The 20017-nt window shown below is 41.9% G+C and overlaps 1 protein-coding gene across 1 annotated transcript in view; it reads left to right on the top strand.

Moving 5' to 3' along the window:
* ITGA3 (integrin subunit alpha 3) overlaps positions 1-20017 on the top strand; it is a 220156-nt gene that overhangs the window by 107447 nt on the left and 92692 nt on the right. The window contains exon 15 of the mRNA XM_053700125.1: positions 12523-12673. Within this exon, the coding sequence (XP_053556100.1) occupies positions 12523-12673 (151 nt within the window). The remainder of the gene's footprint in view (positions 1-12522; positions 12674-20017) is intronic.

The raw sequence follows: 20017 nt of genomic DNA, 5'->3' as shown, positions 1-20017 counted from the left end.
CTAAGCAATCAGTGTTGACGAGTTTCACTGCCTGCTTGTTTTTCTCACTCAAGTCCATGTCAGGAACGATGCTACAAGACTGTCACACTTGAGAAGCTGTGTTTCTGTTCCACAGCATGGATTCTGGTAAGATCATTTCAATTTTTCCATATGTTTAAAACATTAGAAGACAGGGTCACAGTGTGGCTCCTTTTATCTTAATAGAATCTTGGGTTAATATCTCCAGAGGGGGATTATTGAACAGTGGGGTTTAATCAAATGTGATGCTTTTATTTTTTTATTTTTTTGATTTAAGATTTTTTATTGAGGTTTTGAGAAATAACAAAGAGTAAAATGTGTCCGTAAGACAATTCCAACACAATAATAATATGCATATACATATCTAGTGAGATGCCGACATGAGGAATAGCATCCAAATACAAATATGGCAGTCATAATTAAACATTTTGGCCTAACAAGGCATTTTCTAAAATAAGAGGGTAGCTGCTGTCATATGGATATGAAGAGAAAAGACATCTCAACTGATGTATACTTCAGGGAATCATCTGGGGGCATTTTGTTTTTATAGCAATATGAGTTCATCATGTTTGGGCTTATGGTGCTGGCTATTTAAGAGTAGGTATAATTGAGTACATCTTTAATGAATAAGAAGTGAGATTGAGTTGTACTCCTAGGGTTAATGAGAAAGAAGTACCTACATTCCAGTTGTAGAAGATGAGGAAAGGGGTAATCTATAGTTGCGTGGAGTAGCAGCTTTTCGGACACCATCTGAGAGTGATTATATGAAGTATTTAACAGCGGACGAAAGCCGCTCTGAGTGGGGGAAAGGGGAGGGGCGAGGCTTTTTAAATTGACATAGGGTTTTAGGGAATGTAGAGAAAAGGGAGGTTGCACCATATGAGAGTGGAGAGGAATATACATAATACTATATCTAGGGTTGCCACCTTTTTCCCAGAAAATTCCTGGACACTTTTTAAGTGGGCGTGGAGAGGGTGTGGCTTGGGGCGTGGCATGGGCGTGACTTGGGGCGTGGCTTCTCAGGCCTTTAAATTCATTATGAAATAATTTTTTTTATATATATACACACATATATATATATATATATATATACATATATATATATATATATATATACACACATATATATATATATATATATATATATATATATATATATATACATACACACACAGTATATATATATATATATATATATATATATACACACACACACACAGTATGTATATATATATATATATATATATATATATATATATATATATATATATATATATTATATTTACACATAATTAAAAAATGACCAGCAGACACTATACCAATCTCTGTTGTGATTCAAAACTCTCTAGATTAGAACTGGCATAAGAAAAACTGATACTGGAAGCAAAAATGTGTGGCATTGTGGAGCCCCATTTGCCCAGAATCCTCTGCTTCAGTGGCTAGTTAGATGTGGCTACGGTGGTAAAATGGTTGTAAGATTAGTTTTTACTCATTAATAATGTTTAGTTTGGTTTAGTTTTAAAATGCATATATAGCAATATTAAATATTGACTAACAAGCAATAATCCACTTCATTACACATTTTAAAGGCACAGAACAAAAAGGTAAGTAAAGAAATTAGTTTGAACCCATGAAAACTATGATATTAAACTTACAAAATTATTTGGAGCCAATACTTTATAGCTTAAAGGGACAGCAATTAATTTAGTATAGGAATAAGGAAAAGGAAATAAAAGGTGCAGCGATGCAAGTTGGTACACAATATATAACAAGGCAATTGACTATCCTCATTGAAGACAGAGAAGTATAAAATCAGAGCCCAATACACGTGTTTTTGCTGCCGGTGAAGGGGGAGGAGAGTCCAACTAAACAGTGACACAGGCAGCCAAGTATTACTTACAGTTTCTCTGTGGCTGCCTGCACTGCTCTGCACTTGTTGGCTGAAGACTCACAAAGGTAAAAAATGGCCATGTTTCAGGCAGACACAGCCCGCCGCACAGCTACTGCACCAACACACACGCACACCTGCCTGCCTCAGTCTCTCTGCCGCTCTCAGACTCAGCCTGCAGCCGGAATCGGATGTGACGACTCCTCGACTCTCTTCCCCCCTCCCACTGTCCCCCCCTCCCACTGTCCCCCCCCACACCAAGCTATCTCCGTCTCACTCTCCCTGGCTGCAGGCGCAGCAGACTCACCCGGTTGTAATTGTAACCCCGGGCTAAGCGCTCCTCTGGCCAGCTAATGTTTTGTAAAGTCTGCTCACTGCTGCGCCAGGGGAGCGCTTAGCCCGGGGCATTTGAGGCTAGTTCCGGGACACGGGACACAGAGCCTCAGACCGGGACTGTCCCGGTGAAACCGGGGCAGGTGGCAACCCTAACTATATCTGACCTTGAACTACTATAGTGCCATGTACTACAAAACCATCTTAGTGGGGATTATATAAATCTTAGAGTAACAGTATGGGGTTCTCATAGAAATATCTAAGTTCTACACATAAATAGTAGGAGGAAGCACAGTGATAGGCTATTTCTGTTGTGTCCTTTGTGTCTCCAATAGTACTTACTGTATGCTTCCATTTATCTGTTGCTGGATAAAATGAAGGGATTGTAGTAGAATGGCTGTAGGTAGTGGATTGGAATATTATATGATCTATCAAACAACCCTAAAAAGCATATGTCAGGGTGGTTTCTCACCGTCACCTACTGTGTGGCTAATATATGTACACTGTCTTGGGTGATCTATGAAAAGCATATTTCGCAATAGTAGTTGGTGCAATATAACCATGAATACCTGAGTTATCCTCCATATTGCGTTATAGATCATAAAAACATATGTAAAGTAAAACCCTTAGTCTGAGCTGTGCACTAACTGCCCCTTATCCAGTCTTTCCATAAAAAACATTTGGAACATACATGGGCAAACCATGAACTTTATGTAAAGGTGAAGGGGATATAGCTTTCAACTACTGAGCAAGCAAAAGAGACTTATGCAGTGGGAGATCAAGTATCAGACATTACTGTCGTCATCTAAAACACAGCGAGAAAAATCAGTGTCCCAGAGGTAGAGCTCTGTGAGGAAATGAGGTGTCACAGGAAACAATACCCTACGCCAGTCTTAAGGCAGCACAGCACTAGGGTCGAGGTGGAGATACTGCAGATCGCGGTCAAAGAAAGGCCTCCTTCCGTTGATGAGGAGTTTGAAAGCCGGTGTCGCCAGGGCCGGGACCATCTTCTGAGCAGGTGTTCTAGTGAGGACTGAACAGATCAGCATATCAGAGGGCCGGCCGCATCCCCCAACACATCCTCCCAGGTGTGTGCCATTTTTCTTTTGTAGAGGGCTCGATCATTTTTAAGTGTTTCTTCTCCGACGCCTGCACCGCATAATGACAGCGGGAAACTCCTTCACAATTGGACCCCAGTAGTCGCAGAAACTTGAGGCAGCTGCGCGATTTGTGGATCGTGTGACTCCAGTTCTAGGTCCGCCATCAAAGTCTGCTTCCTTATCAGGAGATGAGAGGGTTTGAGGGCCTCAGGTAGCAACTCGTTTTGAATGGTTGGAATTGCGATAGAGGGAACCATTTGCTGCGGGTGTCCGTACGTGATCTCTGACTTTAGTACAGTCCTTAAGTCTGCCATTTTCGCACAGTATTCCTGCACAAAATTCTGTATAAGAGTGGATATTAGGCAGTGTATCTCCTCCATATTTGCTTATGTGACAGATTTCTTTTGTCAATATTGTAGCTCTTATCTTGTTTTAGTTCCTTTCGTTTTATAGAAAGTTAGTGCGTTTGCCGCTTAACCCATGCAGCCGGGGAAAGGATGGAAAGTATGTTTGTCAGGTCGTCTTCTAGCGAGTGTTTTTTAAAGAACAAAAAGGTAAATAATCCGGCAAGATGTTCATAACATTCTGTTCAGTAAGTGATTAGGCTTCATTATATAGCTGCATCAACGTGAGATGCTGAGTATTTCAAAAGATATACGACGGATTACTTGATCTTATTTTGGAGCCTTAGAAATTGCGACCGGCCATGTTCCTTGCATAGCCACGCCCCCATGATGCTTTGATTTTATTCTGCTTTATTTGTGAGATTTTATTGGGCTCATAGGCTGTTTGTTATAGGGCAGGAATGCCCAGGTTTTTACTTTCACTTTGAGTGCTGCGCAGCTTGTAGCTTGGCACGCTTTTTCTCATAGCTGGGGCGGTCCTGCCTTGCGCACCATGTGACCGGGAGTGGTCTCGCTTTCATTTCCTCTTTCCTGACCGAGCTGGCTGTCGGAGAAGACGCTATTTCTCTGTATTGTCTGGGTCTAGGAGGTGGTGAGTGCCCCAGCCATATAAAGGTGCTGTTTTTTGAGAAATAAAGATTGTTTAATTTCTGTGTCCTACTGTTATTAGCTTAAGCTATGGAGGATTCTGAAATACTAGAAGGTACTCCCTCTATTCCAAATAGTAATACCTGTTTATATTGTGAGGAGGCCTTGGTATGCCCGCCCTCTCAACTATGTTCCACATGCCTTGACAACATTATTAGGTCAAAGAAGGTTAACCCCTTTAGTATCACAACAGTCATCTCCTTTTACACACGCAGCTTCCCATAGCACGCTTGATCCTCCATCTGGATTGGGCCTTTTACCATCAGATTTTACCACGCAGTTAAAAATGGTGGTGTGTGAGGCCCTCAGTGCTATCTCCACGCTTGCCAAATGTACTACTATCCCGCTTGAGGATAGCTCGTCATTCAGAGAGCCGATGGATAAGAAGATGGAAACTCTTCTAAGAAAGATGTTCCAATATACAGGGTACTTGTTTCAACTGGCAGCAGCCATTGCCACGGTTGCTGGAGCAGCTACCTACTGGTGCGACTCCTTATCGGAATTGATCGAGGTGGAGGTTCCCATCGACATTATCCTGGAAAGAATTAAAGCCTTGAGAATTGCTAATTATTTTATCTGTGATGCAAACATGCAGATTATTCGCCTAAATGCTAAGGTTTCTGGCTTTTCGGTTCAGGCCCGCTCTGGCTGAAGTCCTGGTCTGCGGATATGACTTCTAAGTCCAAACTTCTTTCCCTTCCCTTTAAAGGAAAGATTTTATTTGGTCCAGGCCTGGACTCCATTATCTCCACGGTTACTGGGGGCAAGGGTGCCTTCCTACCGCAAGATGAAAAGAACAAGTCTAAGGGACAAAGTTCTAATTTTCATTCCTTTCATTCTGATAAATTCCAACGACAGCAGCCTTCTGCTAAGCCAGAGCAAACCAAGAGTACTTAGAAGCCAGCTCAGTCCTGGAATAAATCCAAGCAGAGTAAGAAGCCCACCGAGAATAAATCGGCATGAAGGGGTGGCCCCCGATCCGGAACTGGGTCGTGTAGGGGGCAGACTATTGTTCTTTTCAGAAGCTTGGTTCAGGGATGTGCAGGATCCATGGTATCCTGGAGGTCATAGCTCAGGGATACAAGATAGGTTTCAAGTATCATCCACCCAAGGGCAGATTTCTCCTTTCAAGCCTGTCTTCAAGATCAGAAAAGAGGGAATCCTTTCTGGGGTGCGTCCTCCTTAGGGGTCATTGTTCTGTACCTATCACAGAAAGAGGTTTGGGATACTATTCAAACCTTTTTCGTGGTCCCAAAGAAGGAGGGAACTTTCCGCACGATTCTGGACCTAAAGTGCTTAAACAAATTTCTAAACGTCCTCTCGTTCAAGATGGAGACTATAAGGTCCATCCTTCCCTTAGTTCAGGAAGCACAGTTCATGACCACTATAGATCTGAAGGATGCTTACCTTCACATTCCAATCCACAAGAATCACTTCCAGTTCGTAAGGTTTGCATTCCTGGACCAGTATTTCCAGTTCATTGCACTTCCATTTGGTCTAGCTACTGCTCCAATAATTTTTACGAAGGTTCTAGGGGCTCTTCCGGGGTATAGCAGTAGCTCCCTACTTAGACGATATTCTGGTACAAGCACCATCTTGCGTCTGATAGAGGACCATTTGCAATTTCTTCTCTCTCTTCTCCGATCTCATGGATGGAAGATAAACTTAGAAAAGAGTTTTCTTATTCCAAGCACCAGCCGGTCGAGAGAATCGCTCTCTTGGTGGCTCTGTCCAAATCATCTGTCCTGAGGAACATTCTTCTTAAGACCATCCTGGGAGATTGTGACTAGGAACACAAGTCTATCAGGATGGGGAGCTGTTTGGGGTGCCAGGAAGGCACAGGGCCTGTGGTCTCAGGAGGAACGCTCCCTCCCGATCAACATTCTGTAACTTTGAACAATCTTCAATGCTCTGAAGGCTTGGCCCACAGCTGTATGTAACACTCTCTATATGTCCCTTCTTCTATCAGACAATATAACCTCGGTGGCTTACATCAACCATCAGGGGGGAACGAGAAGCTCCCTGGCAATGAGGGAGGTATCTCAAATTCTGGAGTGGGCGGAGGCCCACAGCTGTTCGCTGTCAGCGATCCACATTCCGGATGTGGACAACTGGGAAACTGATTTTCTCAGCAGGCAATGTTTTCATTTGGGGGAATGGTCTCTCCATCCCGAAGTGTTTGCAGAGATATGCAACACATGGGGGACGCCAGAGATATATCTCATGGTGTCTTGTCTCAATACCAAGCTACCCAGATATGGGTCAAGGTCCAGGGATCCTTAGGCAGAGCTAATAGATGCATTAGCAGTGCCTTGGAGGTTCAGTCTAATTTACCTTTTCTCGCCGGTACCACTTCTTCCTCGAGTAGTGGCCCGCATCAAGCAGGAGCAGGCATCAGTGATATTGAAGAATGTGATTTGCAGATCTGGTGAAGATGTCATCATCTCCTTCGTGGAAGTTACCTTGTCGCAGGGATCTGCTTTGTTCATCAAAATCTAGATTCTATGAGGCTGACTGCGTGGAGATTGAACGCTTAGTCCTAGCCATGAGAGGTTTTTCTGAGAGAGTGATTGATACTCTCATTCAAGCTCGTAAGCCGGTTACTCATCGCATCTATCATAAGGTGTGGAGAACCTACTTATTCTGGTTTGAGGAGAGCGGATTTTCCTGGTATAAAGTTAAGGTTGCCAGGATACTATCATTTCTCCAGGATGGACTGGGGAAGGGCCTTTCTGCCATTTCCCTGAGGGAACAGATTTTGGCCCTATCTGTTTTACTGCACAAGAGGCTCTCGGAGATTCCCGATGTACAGTCCTTTGTTAAGGCCCTGATTGGGATCAGACCTGTGTTTAGATCTAAGGCTCCTCCTTGGAGATTAAATCTTGTTCTTAAGAATTTGCAACGTGCTCCGTTTGAGCCTATGATTGCCATTAAATTGTCCTGGAAGGTTCTTTTTCTACTGGCTATTGCTTCTGCGAGAAGAGTATCTGAGAATGCTGCCTTGCAATGTGAGTCTCCTTATCTGGTTTTTCATTCGGATAAGGCTGTCCTACGTACTAAGTTAGTTTTTCTTCCTAAGGTCGTGTCAGACCGCAACATCAATCAAGAGATTGTGGTTCCTTCCTTGTGTCCAAATCCTTCTTCTGTGAAAGAAGTTTGATGTTTTTGCTTCGGCTGAAGCAGCTTTCAGGAGAAAGGTTTTGCAGGCTGTGGTGACCTCAGATTTGGGTCCGCCTCTCTTTCTATCCCTCCTCTAGAGTTTGGGTATAAGTTTCCCAACAGTAAGGAATGATGCCGTGGACTCTCCTTATATTAACAAGGAAAACATAAATTATGCTTACCAAATAATTTAATTTCCTTTTGTATAAGGAGAGTCCACGGCCCTTGCCCGTGTTCTCCGATGGGTGGCCCTCTAAATTATATTTTTCTTTTGTCACCATTTATACCCTGATATTTCTCCTACTGTTCCTTGTTCCCTCGGCAGAATGACTGGGGGATGAGGGAAGTGGGATAGGTATTTAAGCCTTTGGCTGGGGTGTTTTTGCCTTCTCCTGATGGCCAGGTTCAGTATTTCCCAACAGTAAGGAACAATGCCGTGGACTCTCCTTATACAGAAGGAAATGAAATTATCTGGTAAGCATAATTTATGTTTTTTCAATATAAGATACTTGTATAGCTCCTCATATTGTTATATACAACCTTAAAGGGACATACAAGTTAAAATTAAAGTTTAATGGTTCAGAGCCAAAAAAAGATTCACTATTTTATACATTTATTTTTGTTCTGTTGGTATCCTTTGTTGAAAAGCATACCTATGTAGGTTCTGGAGCAGCAGTACACTACTGGGAGCTTGCTGGTGATTACTGGCTACACAAATATGCTTCTTGTCATTAGCTCACCAGATGTGTTCAGCTAAGTACCAGAAGTGTATTGCTGCTCCAGAGCTGAATTTAACTATGTGTTTAACTCCCATTTGCAAGAACTAGTGCAGTAATAAAATGCTCTAACACATTAGATTTTGAAATTTTATGTCCTTTTAAACTGTTCATATTTTTGCATAGTTTGAAAACTACCTATACCTCTTACTTTATATAATGCTCCCAATATCATTTTATTGCTTTATATAACCTATCCTTAAAGGGACATTAAACCCCAAATGTTTCTTTCATGATTCAGATAGAGAATACAATTTTAAACAACTTTTTAATTTACTTCTATTATCTAATTTGCTTCATTATTTAGATATCCTTTGTTGAAGAAATAGCACTGCACGTGGGCGAGCCATAACGAGGCATCTATGAGCTGTGACCAATCAGCAGCTACTGAGCCTATCTATATATGCTTTTCAACAAAGGATATCAAGAGAATGAAGCAAATTAGGTAATAGAAGTAAATTAGAAAGTTGTTTAAAATTGCATTCTCTATCTAAATCATGAAAGAAAGAATTTGGGTCTCATGACCCTTTAAGCTCTTCCTTTTGCTTCATATAACAACTCCCTTTAACCCCTAATTTTACCTCTTTCTATAGCTAATTTTGCACCAAATAACTCCTCCTATTGGTCTGTATAACTTCTCCATATACCTGCTACTATAGCTGCATGTAACACTCTATACCTCCCATAGCTGCATGTAACACTCTATATACCTCCCATAGCTGCATGTAACACTCTCTATACTTCCCATAGCTGCATGTAACACTCTCTATACCTCCCATAGCTGCATGTAACACTCTATATACCTCCCATAGCTGCATGTAACACTCTATACCTCCCATAGCTGCATGTAACACTCTATATACCTCCCATAGCTGCATGTAACACTCTGTATACTTCCCATAGCTGCATGTAACACTCTCTATACCTCCCATAGCTGCATGTAACACTCTCTATACCTCCCATAGCTGCATGTAACACTCTCTATACCTCCCATAGCTGCATGTAACACTCTCTATAACTCCCATAGCTGCATGTAACACTCTCTATACCTCCCATAGCTGCATGTAACACACTCTATAACTCCCATAGCTGCATGTAACACTCTATACCTCCCATAGCTGCATGTAACACTCTATACCTCCCATAGCTGCATGTAACACTCTATACCTCCCATAGCTGCATGCAACACTCTCTATACCTCCCATAGCTGCATGTAACACTCTCTATACCTCCCATAGCTGCATGTAACACTCTCTATAACTCCCATAGCTGCATGTAACACTCTATACCTCCCATAGCTGCATGTAACACTCTATACCTCCCATAGCTGCATGTAACACTCTATACCTCCCATAGCTGCATGTAACACTCTATACCTCCCAGAGCTGCATGCAACACTCTCTATATCTCCCATAGCTGCATGTAACACTCTCTATACTTCCCATAGCTGCATGTAACACTCTCTATACCTCCCATAGCTGCATGTAACACTCTCTATACCTCCCATAGCTGCATGTAACACTCTCTATACCTCCCATAGCTGCATGTAACACTCTCTATATGTCCCATAGCTGCATGTAACACTCTATATACTTCCCATAGCTGCATGTAACACTCTCTATACCTCCCATAGCTGCATGTAACACTCTCTATACCTCCCATAGCTGCATGTAACACTCTCTATACCTCCCATAGCTGCATGTAACACTCTATACCTCCCATAGCTGCATGTAACACTCTATACCTCCCATAGCTGCATGTAACACTCTCTATACCTCCCATAGCTGCATGTAACACTCTATACCTCCCATAGCTGCATGTAACACTCTCTATATGTCCCATAGCTGCATGTAACACTCTATATACTTCCCATAGCTGCATGTAACACTCTCTATACCTCCCATAGCTGCATGTAACATTCTATACCTCCCATAGCTGCATGTAACACTCTCTATACCTCCCATAGCTGCATGTAACACTCTCTATACCTCCCATAGCTGCATGTAACACTCTCTATACCTCCCATAGCTGCATGTAACACTCTCTATACCTCCCATAGCTGCATGTAACACTCTCTATACCTCCCATAGCTGCATGTAACACTCTCTATACCTCCCATAGCTGCATGTAACACTCTCTATACTTCCCATTAGGGTTGCCACCTGTCCCTTAAAATACAGAACACTTGTAAGTTACACATGCTGCAGGGTGTGCAGGGAGGAACATGAATAGTGCTGTCCAGAAAGACAATACATGTTCCTCCCTGCACACCCTGCAGCATGTGTAACTCATAAGTGTCCAGGAAAACATGGCTGAGGTGGCAACCCTACTTCCCATAGCTGCATGTAACACTCTCTATACCTCCCATAGCTGCATGTAACACTCTATACCTCCAATAGCTGCATGTAACACTCTATATACCTCCCATAACTGCATTTAACACGCTATATACCTCCCATAGCTGCATGTAACCATCTCTATACCTCCCGTAGCTGCATGTAACACTCTACACCTCCCATAGCTGCATGTAACACTCTCTATACCTCCCATAGCTGCATGTAACATTTTATACCTCCCATAGCTGCATGTAACACTCTATACCTCCTATAGCTGCATGTAACATTCTATACCTCCCATAGCTGTATGTAACACTCTATACCTTCCAGAGCTGCATGTAACACTCTATACCTCCCATAGCTGTATGTAACACTCTATACCTTCCAGAGCTGCATGTAACATTCTATACCTCCCATAGCTGTATGTAACACTCTCTATATGTCCCATAGCTGCATGCAACATTCTATACCTCCCATAGCTGTATGTAACACTCTCTATATGTCCCATAGCTGCATGTAACATTCTATACCTCCCATAGCTGTATGTAACACTCTATACCTTCCAGAGCTGCATGTAACATTCTATACCTCCCATAGCTGTATGTAACACTCTCTATATGTCCCATAGCTGCATGTAACATTCTATACCTCCCATAGCTGTATGTAACACTCTCTATATGTCCCATAGCTGCATGTAACATTCTATACCTCCCATAGCTGCATGTAACATTCTATACCTCCCATAGCTGTATGTAACACTCTATACCTTCCAGAGCTGCATGTAACACTCTATACCTCCCATAGCTGTATGTAACATTCTATACCTCCCATAGCTGTATGTAACACTCTCTATATGTCCCATAGCTGCATGTAACATTCTATACCTCCCATAGCTGTATGTAACACTCTATACCTTCCAGAGCTGCATGTAACATTCTATACCTCCCATAGCTGTATGTAACACTCTCTATATGTCCCATAGCTGCATGTAACTTTCTATACCTCCCATAGCTGCATGTAAAACTCTATACCTCCTATAGCTGCATGTAACACTCTATACATCCCATAGCTGCATGTAAAACTATATACCTCCTATAGCTGCATGTAACACTCTATACCTTCCAGAGCTGCATGTAACACTCTATACCTCCCATAGCTGCATGTAACACTCTATACATCCCATAGCTGCATGTAAAACTCTATACCTCCTATAGCTGCATGTAACACTCTATACCTTCCAGAGCTGCATGTAACACTCTATACCTCCCAAAGCTGCATGCAACACTCTATACCTCCTATAGCTGCATGTAACACTCTATACCTTCTATAGTTGCATGTAACTCTCTATGCCTCCCATAGCTGCATGTAACACTCTATACCTCCTATAGCTGCATGTAACACTCTATACCTTCTATAGTTGCATGTAACTCTCTATACCTCCCATAGCTGCATGTAACACTCTATATCCCTCTTATAGCTGCATGTAACACTCTATATCCCTCTTATAGCTGCATGTAACATTCTATACCTCCCATAGCTGCATAAATCACTCTCTATACCTCCCATAGCTACACTTTTTTTCTTATTGTCCATATTACTCTTAACCATTGCTCGTTTTACTATATCAATATAATTCTGCTTTTACCCTCTCCATATTTTTTTATGTTGCTCCATGTCAACTCACCTATTTCCCTGCAAACCTCTTCAAATCTCTCCATATAATCCTCTATATAACTCAACTGACTTCACCCTATAACATTTATGTGTTGTACTCTATAGCTCCTCTTGTTTCATTTAATCCATCCCTGTAACTTCTATTGCTTCATATAATTACCCCTATATCTCCCTACTGTCTATCAGAGTAGATAATCTACAAGTTCTGCAATACAACCGTGATGTTAATAAGCTTCACCTGAGGATCACAGTGACAAACTCACAAGGAGATGATGCCCATGAGGCTCGCTTGAACATCACAGTTCCCCCTGAGTTGGTCATCTCAGCAACGCGTCCTGTATGTATTCACTTCCCTGCCTAGTGCAGAATGTTGCTATCCCTCTACTTGTGTATAGACCCTTATTAAGCAGCCTTTCTTTTTCTGCACTTTATTGTGTTCTTCATAGATCTGCTAATAATTGCTACCTTCAAAAGCATCCCTAACATCTCCCTCTGCAAAATGTCCTCATTTCCACTGCTGAGCATCACTTCTCTTCTTACCATATAAAGCATGAGTCTTCCCTACTACTTACAGATCATCATTCTTCCAACTACCAAGCATCACTTCACATTATATAGAGTATAAATCCTCTTTTGCCCCTACAGACATTTATTTTTATTTCTACCCTATGCAAAACATCAATGCTCTGTTCCCGTTCAGATCATTATTTCTTCCCTTAGCAGAATATGTCAGTATAACCAGACTTTGTTCTGCAGAGCACCATTTCCATCTTTACTTATGCCTGCAATCACTGATACCTTGCTGGCAAATGATCACTTCTCCCATGGTGCCTGCAGTGACACTTGTCCCACAGAACAATTCACAGATTCTCTTCTACTCTACAGAACATAACACTTCTTGCAGGACATTACTCCTCTTGTCTCCTTGCAGACTTCCCTTACTGTTGCAGATCATCACTGCCGAGCACTGTGTGTTTTCACCTTTATCACTAACACTCCATATAAATCATTACAAGGAGTGCAGAATTATTAGGCAAATGAGTATTTTGACCACATCATCCTCTTTATGCATGTTGTCTTACTCCAAGCTGTATAGGCTCGAAAGCCTACTACCAATTAAGCATATTAGGTGATGTGCATCTCTGTAATGAGAAGGGGTGTGGTCTAATGACATCAACACCCTATATCAGGTGTGCATAATTATTAGGCAACTTCCTTTCCTTTGGCAAAATGGGTCAAAAGAAGGACTTGACAGGCTCAGAAAAGTCAAAAATAGTGAGATATCTTGCAGAGGGATGCAGCACTCTTAAAATTACAAAGCTTCTGAAGCGTGATCATCGAACAATCAAGCGTTTCATTCAAAATAGTCAACAGGGTCGCAAGAAGCATGTGGAAAAACCAAGTTGCAAAATAACTGCCCATGAACTGAGAAAAGTCAAGCGTGCAGCTGCCAAGATGCCACTTGCCACCAGTTTGGCCATATTTCAGAGCTGCAACATCACTGGAGTGCCCAAAAGCACAAGGTGTGCAATACTCAGAGACATGGCCAAAGTAAGAAAGGCTGAAAGATGACCACCACTGAACAAGACACACAAGCTGAAACGTCAAGACTGGGCCAAGAAATATCTCAAGACTTATTTTTCTAATGTTTTTTGGACTGATGAAATGAGAGTGAGTCTTGATGGGCCAGATGGATGGGCCCGTGGCTGGATTGGTAAAGGGCAGAGAGCTCCAGTCCGACTCAGACGCCAGCAAGGTGGAGTACTGGTTAGGGCTGGTATCATCAAAGATGAGCTTGTGGGGCCTTTTCGGGTTGAGGATGGAGTCAAACTCAACTCCCAGTCCTACTGCCAGTTTCTGGAAGACACCTTCTTCAAGCAGTGGTACAGGAAGAAGTCTGCATCCTTCAAGAAAAACATGATTTTCATGCAGGACAATGCTCCATCACATGCGTCCAAGTACTCCACAGCGTGGCTGGCAAGAAAGGGTATAAAAGAAGAAAATCTAATGACATGGCCTCCTTGTTCACCTGATCTGAACCCCATTGAGAACCTGTGGTCCATCATCAAATGTGAGATTTACAAGGAGGGAAAACAGTACACCTCTCTGGGAGGCTGTGGTTGCTGCTGCACGCAATGTTGATGGTGAACAGATCAAAACACTGACAGAATCCATGGATGGCAGGCTTTTGAGTGTCCTTGCAAAGAAAGGTGGCTATATTGGTCACTGATTTGTTTTTGTTTTGTTTTTGAATGTCAGAAATGTATATTTGTGAATGTTGAGATGTTATATTGGTTTCACTGGTAAAAATAAATAATTGAAATGGGTATATATTTGTTTTTTGTTAAGTTGCCTAATAATTATGCACAGTAATAGTCACCTACACACACAGATATCCCCCTAAAATAGCTAAAACTAAAAACAAACTAAAAACTACTTCCAAAACTATTCAGCTTTGATATTAATGAGTTTTTTGGGTTCATTGAGAACATGGTCGTTGTTCAATAATAAAATTAATCCTCAAAAATACAACTTGCCTAATAATTCTGCACTCCCTGTACTTTTCTCTTTACCTCTTCTTTTCCTCTTGCAGAAGCACCATCATACTATATACAGTATCATGCCTCCTCTTGCAGATCACTAGCATACTATATACAGTATCATGCCTCCTCTTGCAGATCACTAGCATACTATATACAGTATCATGCCTCCTCTTGCAGATCACTAGCATACTATATACAGTATCATGCCTCCTCTTGCAGATCACCAGCATACTATATACAGTGTCATGCCTCCTCTTGCAGATCACTAGCATACTATATACAGTATCATGCCTCCTCTTACAGATCACCAGCATACTATATACAGTATCATGCCTCCTCTTGCAGATCACTAGCATACTATATACAGTATCATGCCTCCTCTTGCAGATCACCAGCATACTATATACAGTGTCATGCCTCCTCTTGCAGATCACTAGCATACTATATACAGTATCATGCCTCCTCTTACAGATCACCACATACTATATACAGTATCATGCCTCCTCTTGCAGATCACCAGCATACTATATACAGTGTCATGCCTCCTCTTGCAGATCACTAGCATACTATATACAGTATCATGCCTCCTCTTGCAGAAGCACGAGCATACTATATACAGTATCATGCCTCCTCTTGCAGATCACCAGCATACTATATACAGTGTCATGCCTCCTCTTGCAGATCACTAGCATACTATATACAGTATCATGCCTCCTCTTGCAGATAACCAGCATACTATATACAGTATCATGCCTCCTCTTGCAGATCACTAGCATACTATATACAGTATCATGCCTCCTCTTGCAGATAACCAGCATACTATATACAGTGTCATGCCTCCTCTTGCAGATCACTAGCATACTATATACAGTATCATGCCTCCTCTTGCAGATCACCAGCATACTATATACAGTGTCATGCCTCCTCTTGCAGATCACTAGCATACTATATACAGTATCATGCCTCCTCTTGCAGATCACTAGCATACTATATACAGTACCATGCCTCCTCTTACAGATCACCACATACTATATACAGTATCATGCCTCCTCTTACAGATCACCACATACTATATACAATATCATGCCTCCTCTTACAGATCACCACATACTATATACAATATCATGCCTCCTCTTGCAGATCACCAGCATACTATATACATTATCATGCCTCCTCTTGCAGATCACTAGCATACTATATACAGTATCATGCCTCCTCTTGCAGATCACCAGCATACTATTTACAGTATCATGCCTCCTCTTGCAGATCACTAGCATACTATATACAGTATCATGCCTCCTCTTGCAGATCACCACATACTATATACAGTATCATGCCTCCTCTTGCAGATCACTAGCATACTACATACAGTATCATGCCTCCTCTTGCAGATCACCAGCATACTATTTACAGTATCATGCCTCCTCTTGCAGATCACTAGCATACTATATACAGTACCATGCCTCCTCTTACAGATCACTAGCATACTATATACAGTATCATGCCTCCTCTTGCAGATCACTAGCATACTATATACAGTATCATGCCTCCTCTTGCAGATCACCAGCATACTATATACAGTATCATGCCTCCTCTTGCAGATCACTAGCATACTATATACAGTACCATGCCTCCTCTTACAGATCACCACATACTATATACAATATCATGCCTCCTCTTACAGATCACCACATACTATATACAATATCATGCCTCCTCTTGCAGATCACCAGCATACTATATACAGTATCATGCCTCCTCTTGCAGATCACTAGCATACTATATACAGTATCATGCCTCCTCTTGCAGATCACCAGCATACTATATACAGTATCATGCCTCCTCTTGCAGATCACCAGCATACTATATACAGTATCATGCCTCCTCTTGCAGATCACCAGCATACTATATACAGTATCATGCCTCCTCTTGCAGATCACCAGCATACTATATAGAGTGTCATGCCTCCTCTTGCAGATCACCAGCATACTATATACAGTATCATGCCCCCTCTTGCAGATCACCAGCATACTATATACAGTATCATGCCTCCTCTTGCAGATCACCAGCATACTACATACAGTATCATGCCTCCTCTTGCAGAAGCACGAGCATACTATATACAGTATCATGCCCCCTCTTGCAGATCACCAGCATACTATATACAGTATCATGCCTCCTCTTGCAGATCACCAGCATACTATATACAGTATCATGCCTCCTCTTACAGATCACCAGCATACTACATACAGTATCATGCCTCCTCTTGCAGAAGCACGAGCATACTATATACAGTACCATGCCTCCTCTTGCAGATCACTAGCATACTATATACAGTGTCATGCCTCCTCTTACAGATCACTAGCATACTATATACAGTGTCATGCCTCCTATTGCAGATCACCAGCATACTATATACAGTATCATGCCTCCTCTTGCAGATCACCAGCATACTATATACAGTATCATGCCTCCTCTTGCAGATCACTAGCATACTATATACAGTGTCATGCCTCCTCTTGCAGATCACTAGCATACTATATACAGTATCATGCCTCCTCTTGCAGATCACTAGCATACTATATACAGTGTCGTGCGTCCTCTTGCAGATCACTAGCATACTATATACAGTATCATGCCTCCTCTTGCAGATCACTAGCATACTATTTACAGTATCATGCCTCCTCTTGCAGATCACTAGCATACTATATACAGTACCATGCCTCCTCTTACAGATCACCACATACTATATACAGTATCATGCCTCCTCTTACAGATCACCACATACTATATACAATATCATGCCTCCTCTTACAGATCACCACATACTATATACAATATCATGCCTCCTCTTGCAGATCACCAGCATACTATATACATTATCATGCCTCCTCTTGCAGATCACTAGCATACTATATACAGTATCATGCCTCCTCTTGCAGATCACCAGCATACTATTTACAGTATCATGCCTCCTCTTGCAGATCACTAGCATACTATATACAGTATCATGCCTCCTCTTGCAGATCACCACATACTATATACAGTATCATGCCTCCTCTTGCAGATCACTAGCATACTACATACAGTATCATGCCTCCTCTTGCAGATCACCAGCATACTATTTACAGTATCATGCCTCCTCTTGCAGATCACTAGCATACTATATACAGTACCATGCCTCCTCTTACAGATCACTAGCATACTATATACAGTATCATGCCTCCTCTTGCAGATCACTAGCATACTATATACAGTATCATGCCTCCTCTTGCAGATCACCAGCATACTATATACAGTATCATGCCTCCTCTTGCAGATCACTAGCATACTATATACAGTACCATGCCTCCTCTTACAGATCACCACATACTATATACAATATCATGCCTCCTCTTACAGATCACCACATACTATATACAATATCATGCCTCCTCTTGCAGATCACCAGCATACTATATACAGTATCATGCCTCCTCTTGCAGATCACTAGCATACTATATACAGTATCATGCCTCCTCTTGCAGATCACCAGCATACTATATACAGTATCATGCCTCCTCTTGCAGATCACCAGCATACTATATACAGTATCATGCCTCCTCTTGCAGATCACCAGCATACTATATACAGTATCATGCCTCCTCTTGCAGATCACCAGCATACTATATAGAGTGTCATGCCTCCTCTTGCAGATCACCAGCATACTATATACAGTATCATGCCCCCTCTTGCAGATCACCAGCATACTATATACAGTATCATGCCTCCTCTTGCAGATCACCAGCATACTACATACAGTATCATGCCTCCTCTTGCAGAAGCACGAGCATACTATATACAGTATCATGCCCCCTCTTGCAGATCACCAGCATACTATATACAGTATCATGCCTCCTCTTGCAGATCACCAGCATACTATATACAGTATCATGCCTCCTCTTGCAGATCACCAGCATACTACATACAGTATCATGCCTCCTCTTGCAGAAGCACGAGCATACTATATACAGTACCATGCCTCCTCTTGCAGATCACTAGCATACTATATACAGTGTCATGCCTCCTCTTACAGATCACTAGCATACTATATACAGTGTCATGCCTCCTATTGCAGATCACCAGCATACTATATACAGTATCATGCCTCCTCTTGCAGATCACCAGCATACTATATACAGTATCATGCCTCCTCTTGCAGATCACTAGCATACTATATACAGTGTCATGCCTCCTCTTGCAGATCACTAGCATACTATATACAGTATCATGCCTCCTCTTGCAGATCACTAGCATACTATATACAGTGTCGTGCGTCCTCTTGCAGATCACTAGCATACTATATACAGTATCATGCCTCCTCTTGCAGATCACTAGCATACTATTTACAGTATCATGCCTCCTCTTGCAGATCACTAGCATACTATATACAGTGTCATGCCTCCTATTGCAGATCACCAGCATACTATATACAGTATCATGCCTCCTCTTGCAGATCACTAGCATACTATATAGAGTATCATGCCTCCTCTTGCAGATCACCAGCATACTATATACAGTATCATGCCTCCTCTTGCAGATCACTAGCATACTATATACAGTATCATGCCTCCTCTTGCAGATCACCAGCATACTATTTACAGTATCATGCCTCCTCTTACAGATCACTAGCATACTATATAGAGTATCATGCCTCCTCTTGCAGATCACCAGCATACTATTTACAGTATCATGCCTCCTCTTACAGATCACCAGCATACTATATAGAGTATCATGCCTCCTCTTACAGATCACTAGCATACTATATACAGTATCATGCCTCCTCTTGCAGATCACCAGCATACTATATACAGTATCATGCCTCCTCTTGCAGATCACCAGCATACTATATACAGTATCATGCCTCCTCTTGCAGATCACTAGCATACTATATACAGTATCATGCCTCCTCTTGCAGATCACCAGCATACTATTTACAGTATCATGCCCCCTCTTGCAGATCACCAGCATACTATATAGAGTATCATGCCTCCTCTTACAGATCACTAGCATACTATATACAGTATCATGCCTCCTCTTGCAGATCACCAGCATACTATATACAGTATCATGCCTCCTCTTGCAGATCACTAGCATAC

This window comes from Bombina bombina, chromosome 1 (genome assembly GCF_027579735.1).
Source record: "Bombina bombina isolate aBomBom1 chromosome 1, aBomBom1.pri, whole genome shotgun sequence".
NCBI classification, from domain to species: Eukaryota; Metazoa; Chordata; class Amphibia; order Anura; family Bombinatoridae; genus Bombina; species Bombina bombina.
Note: the sequence above shows the minus strand (reverse complement) of the source record. Positions and strands in the feature narration are given on the sequence as shown.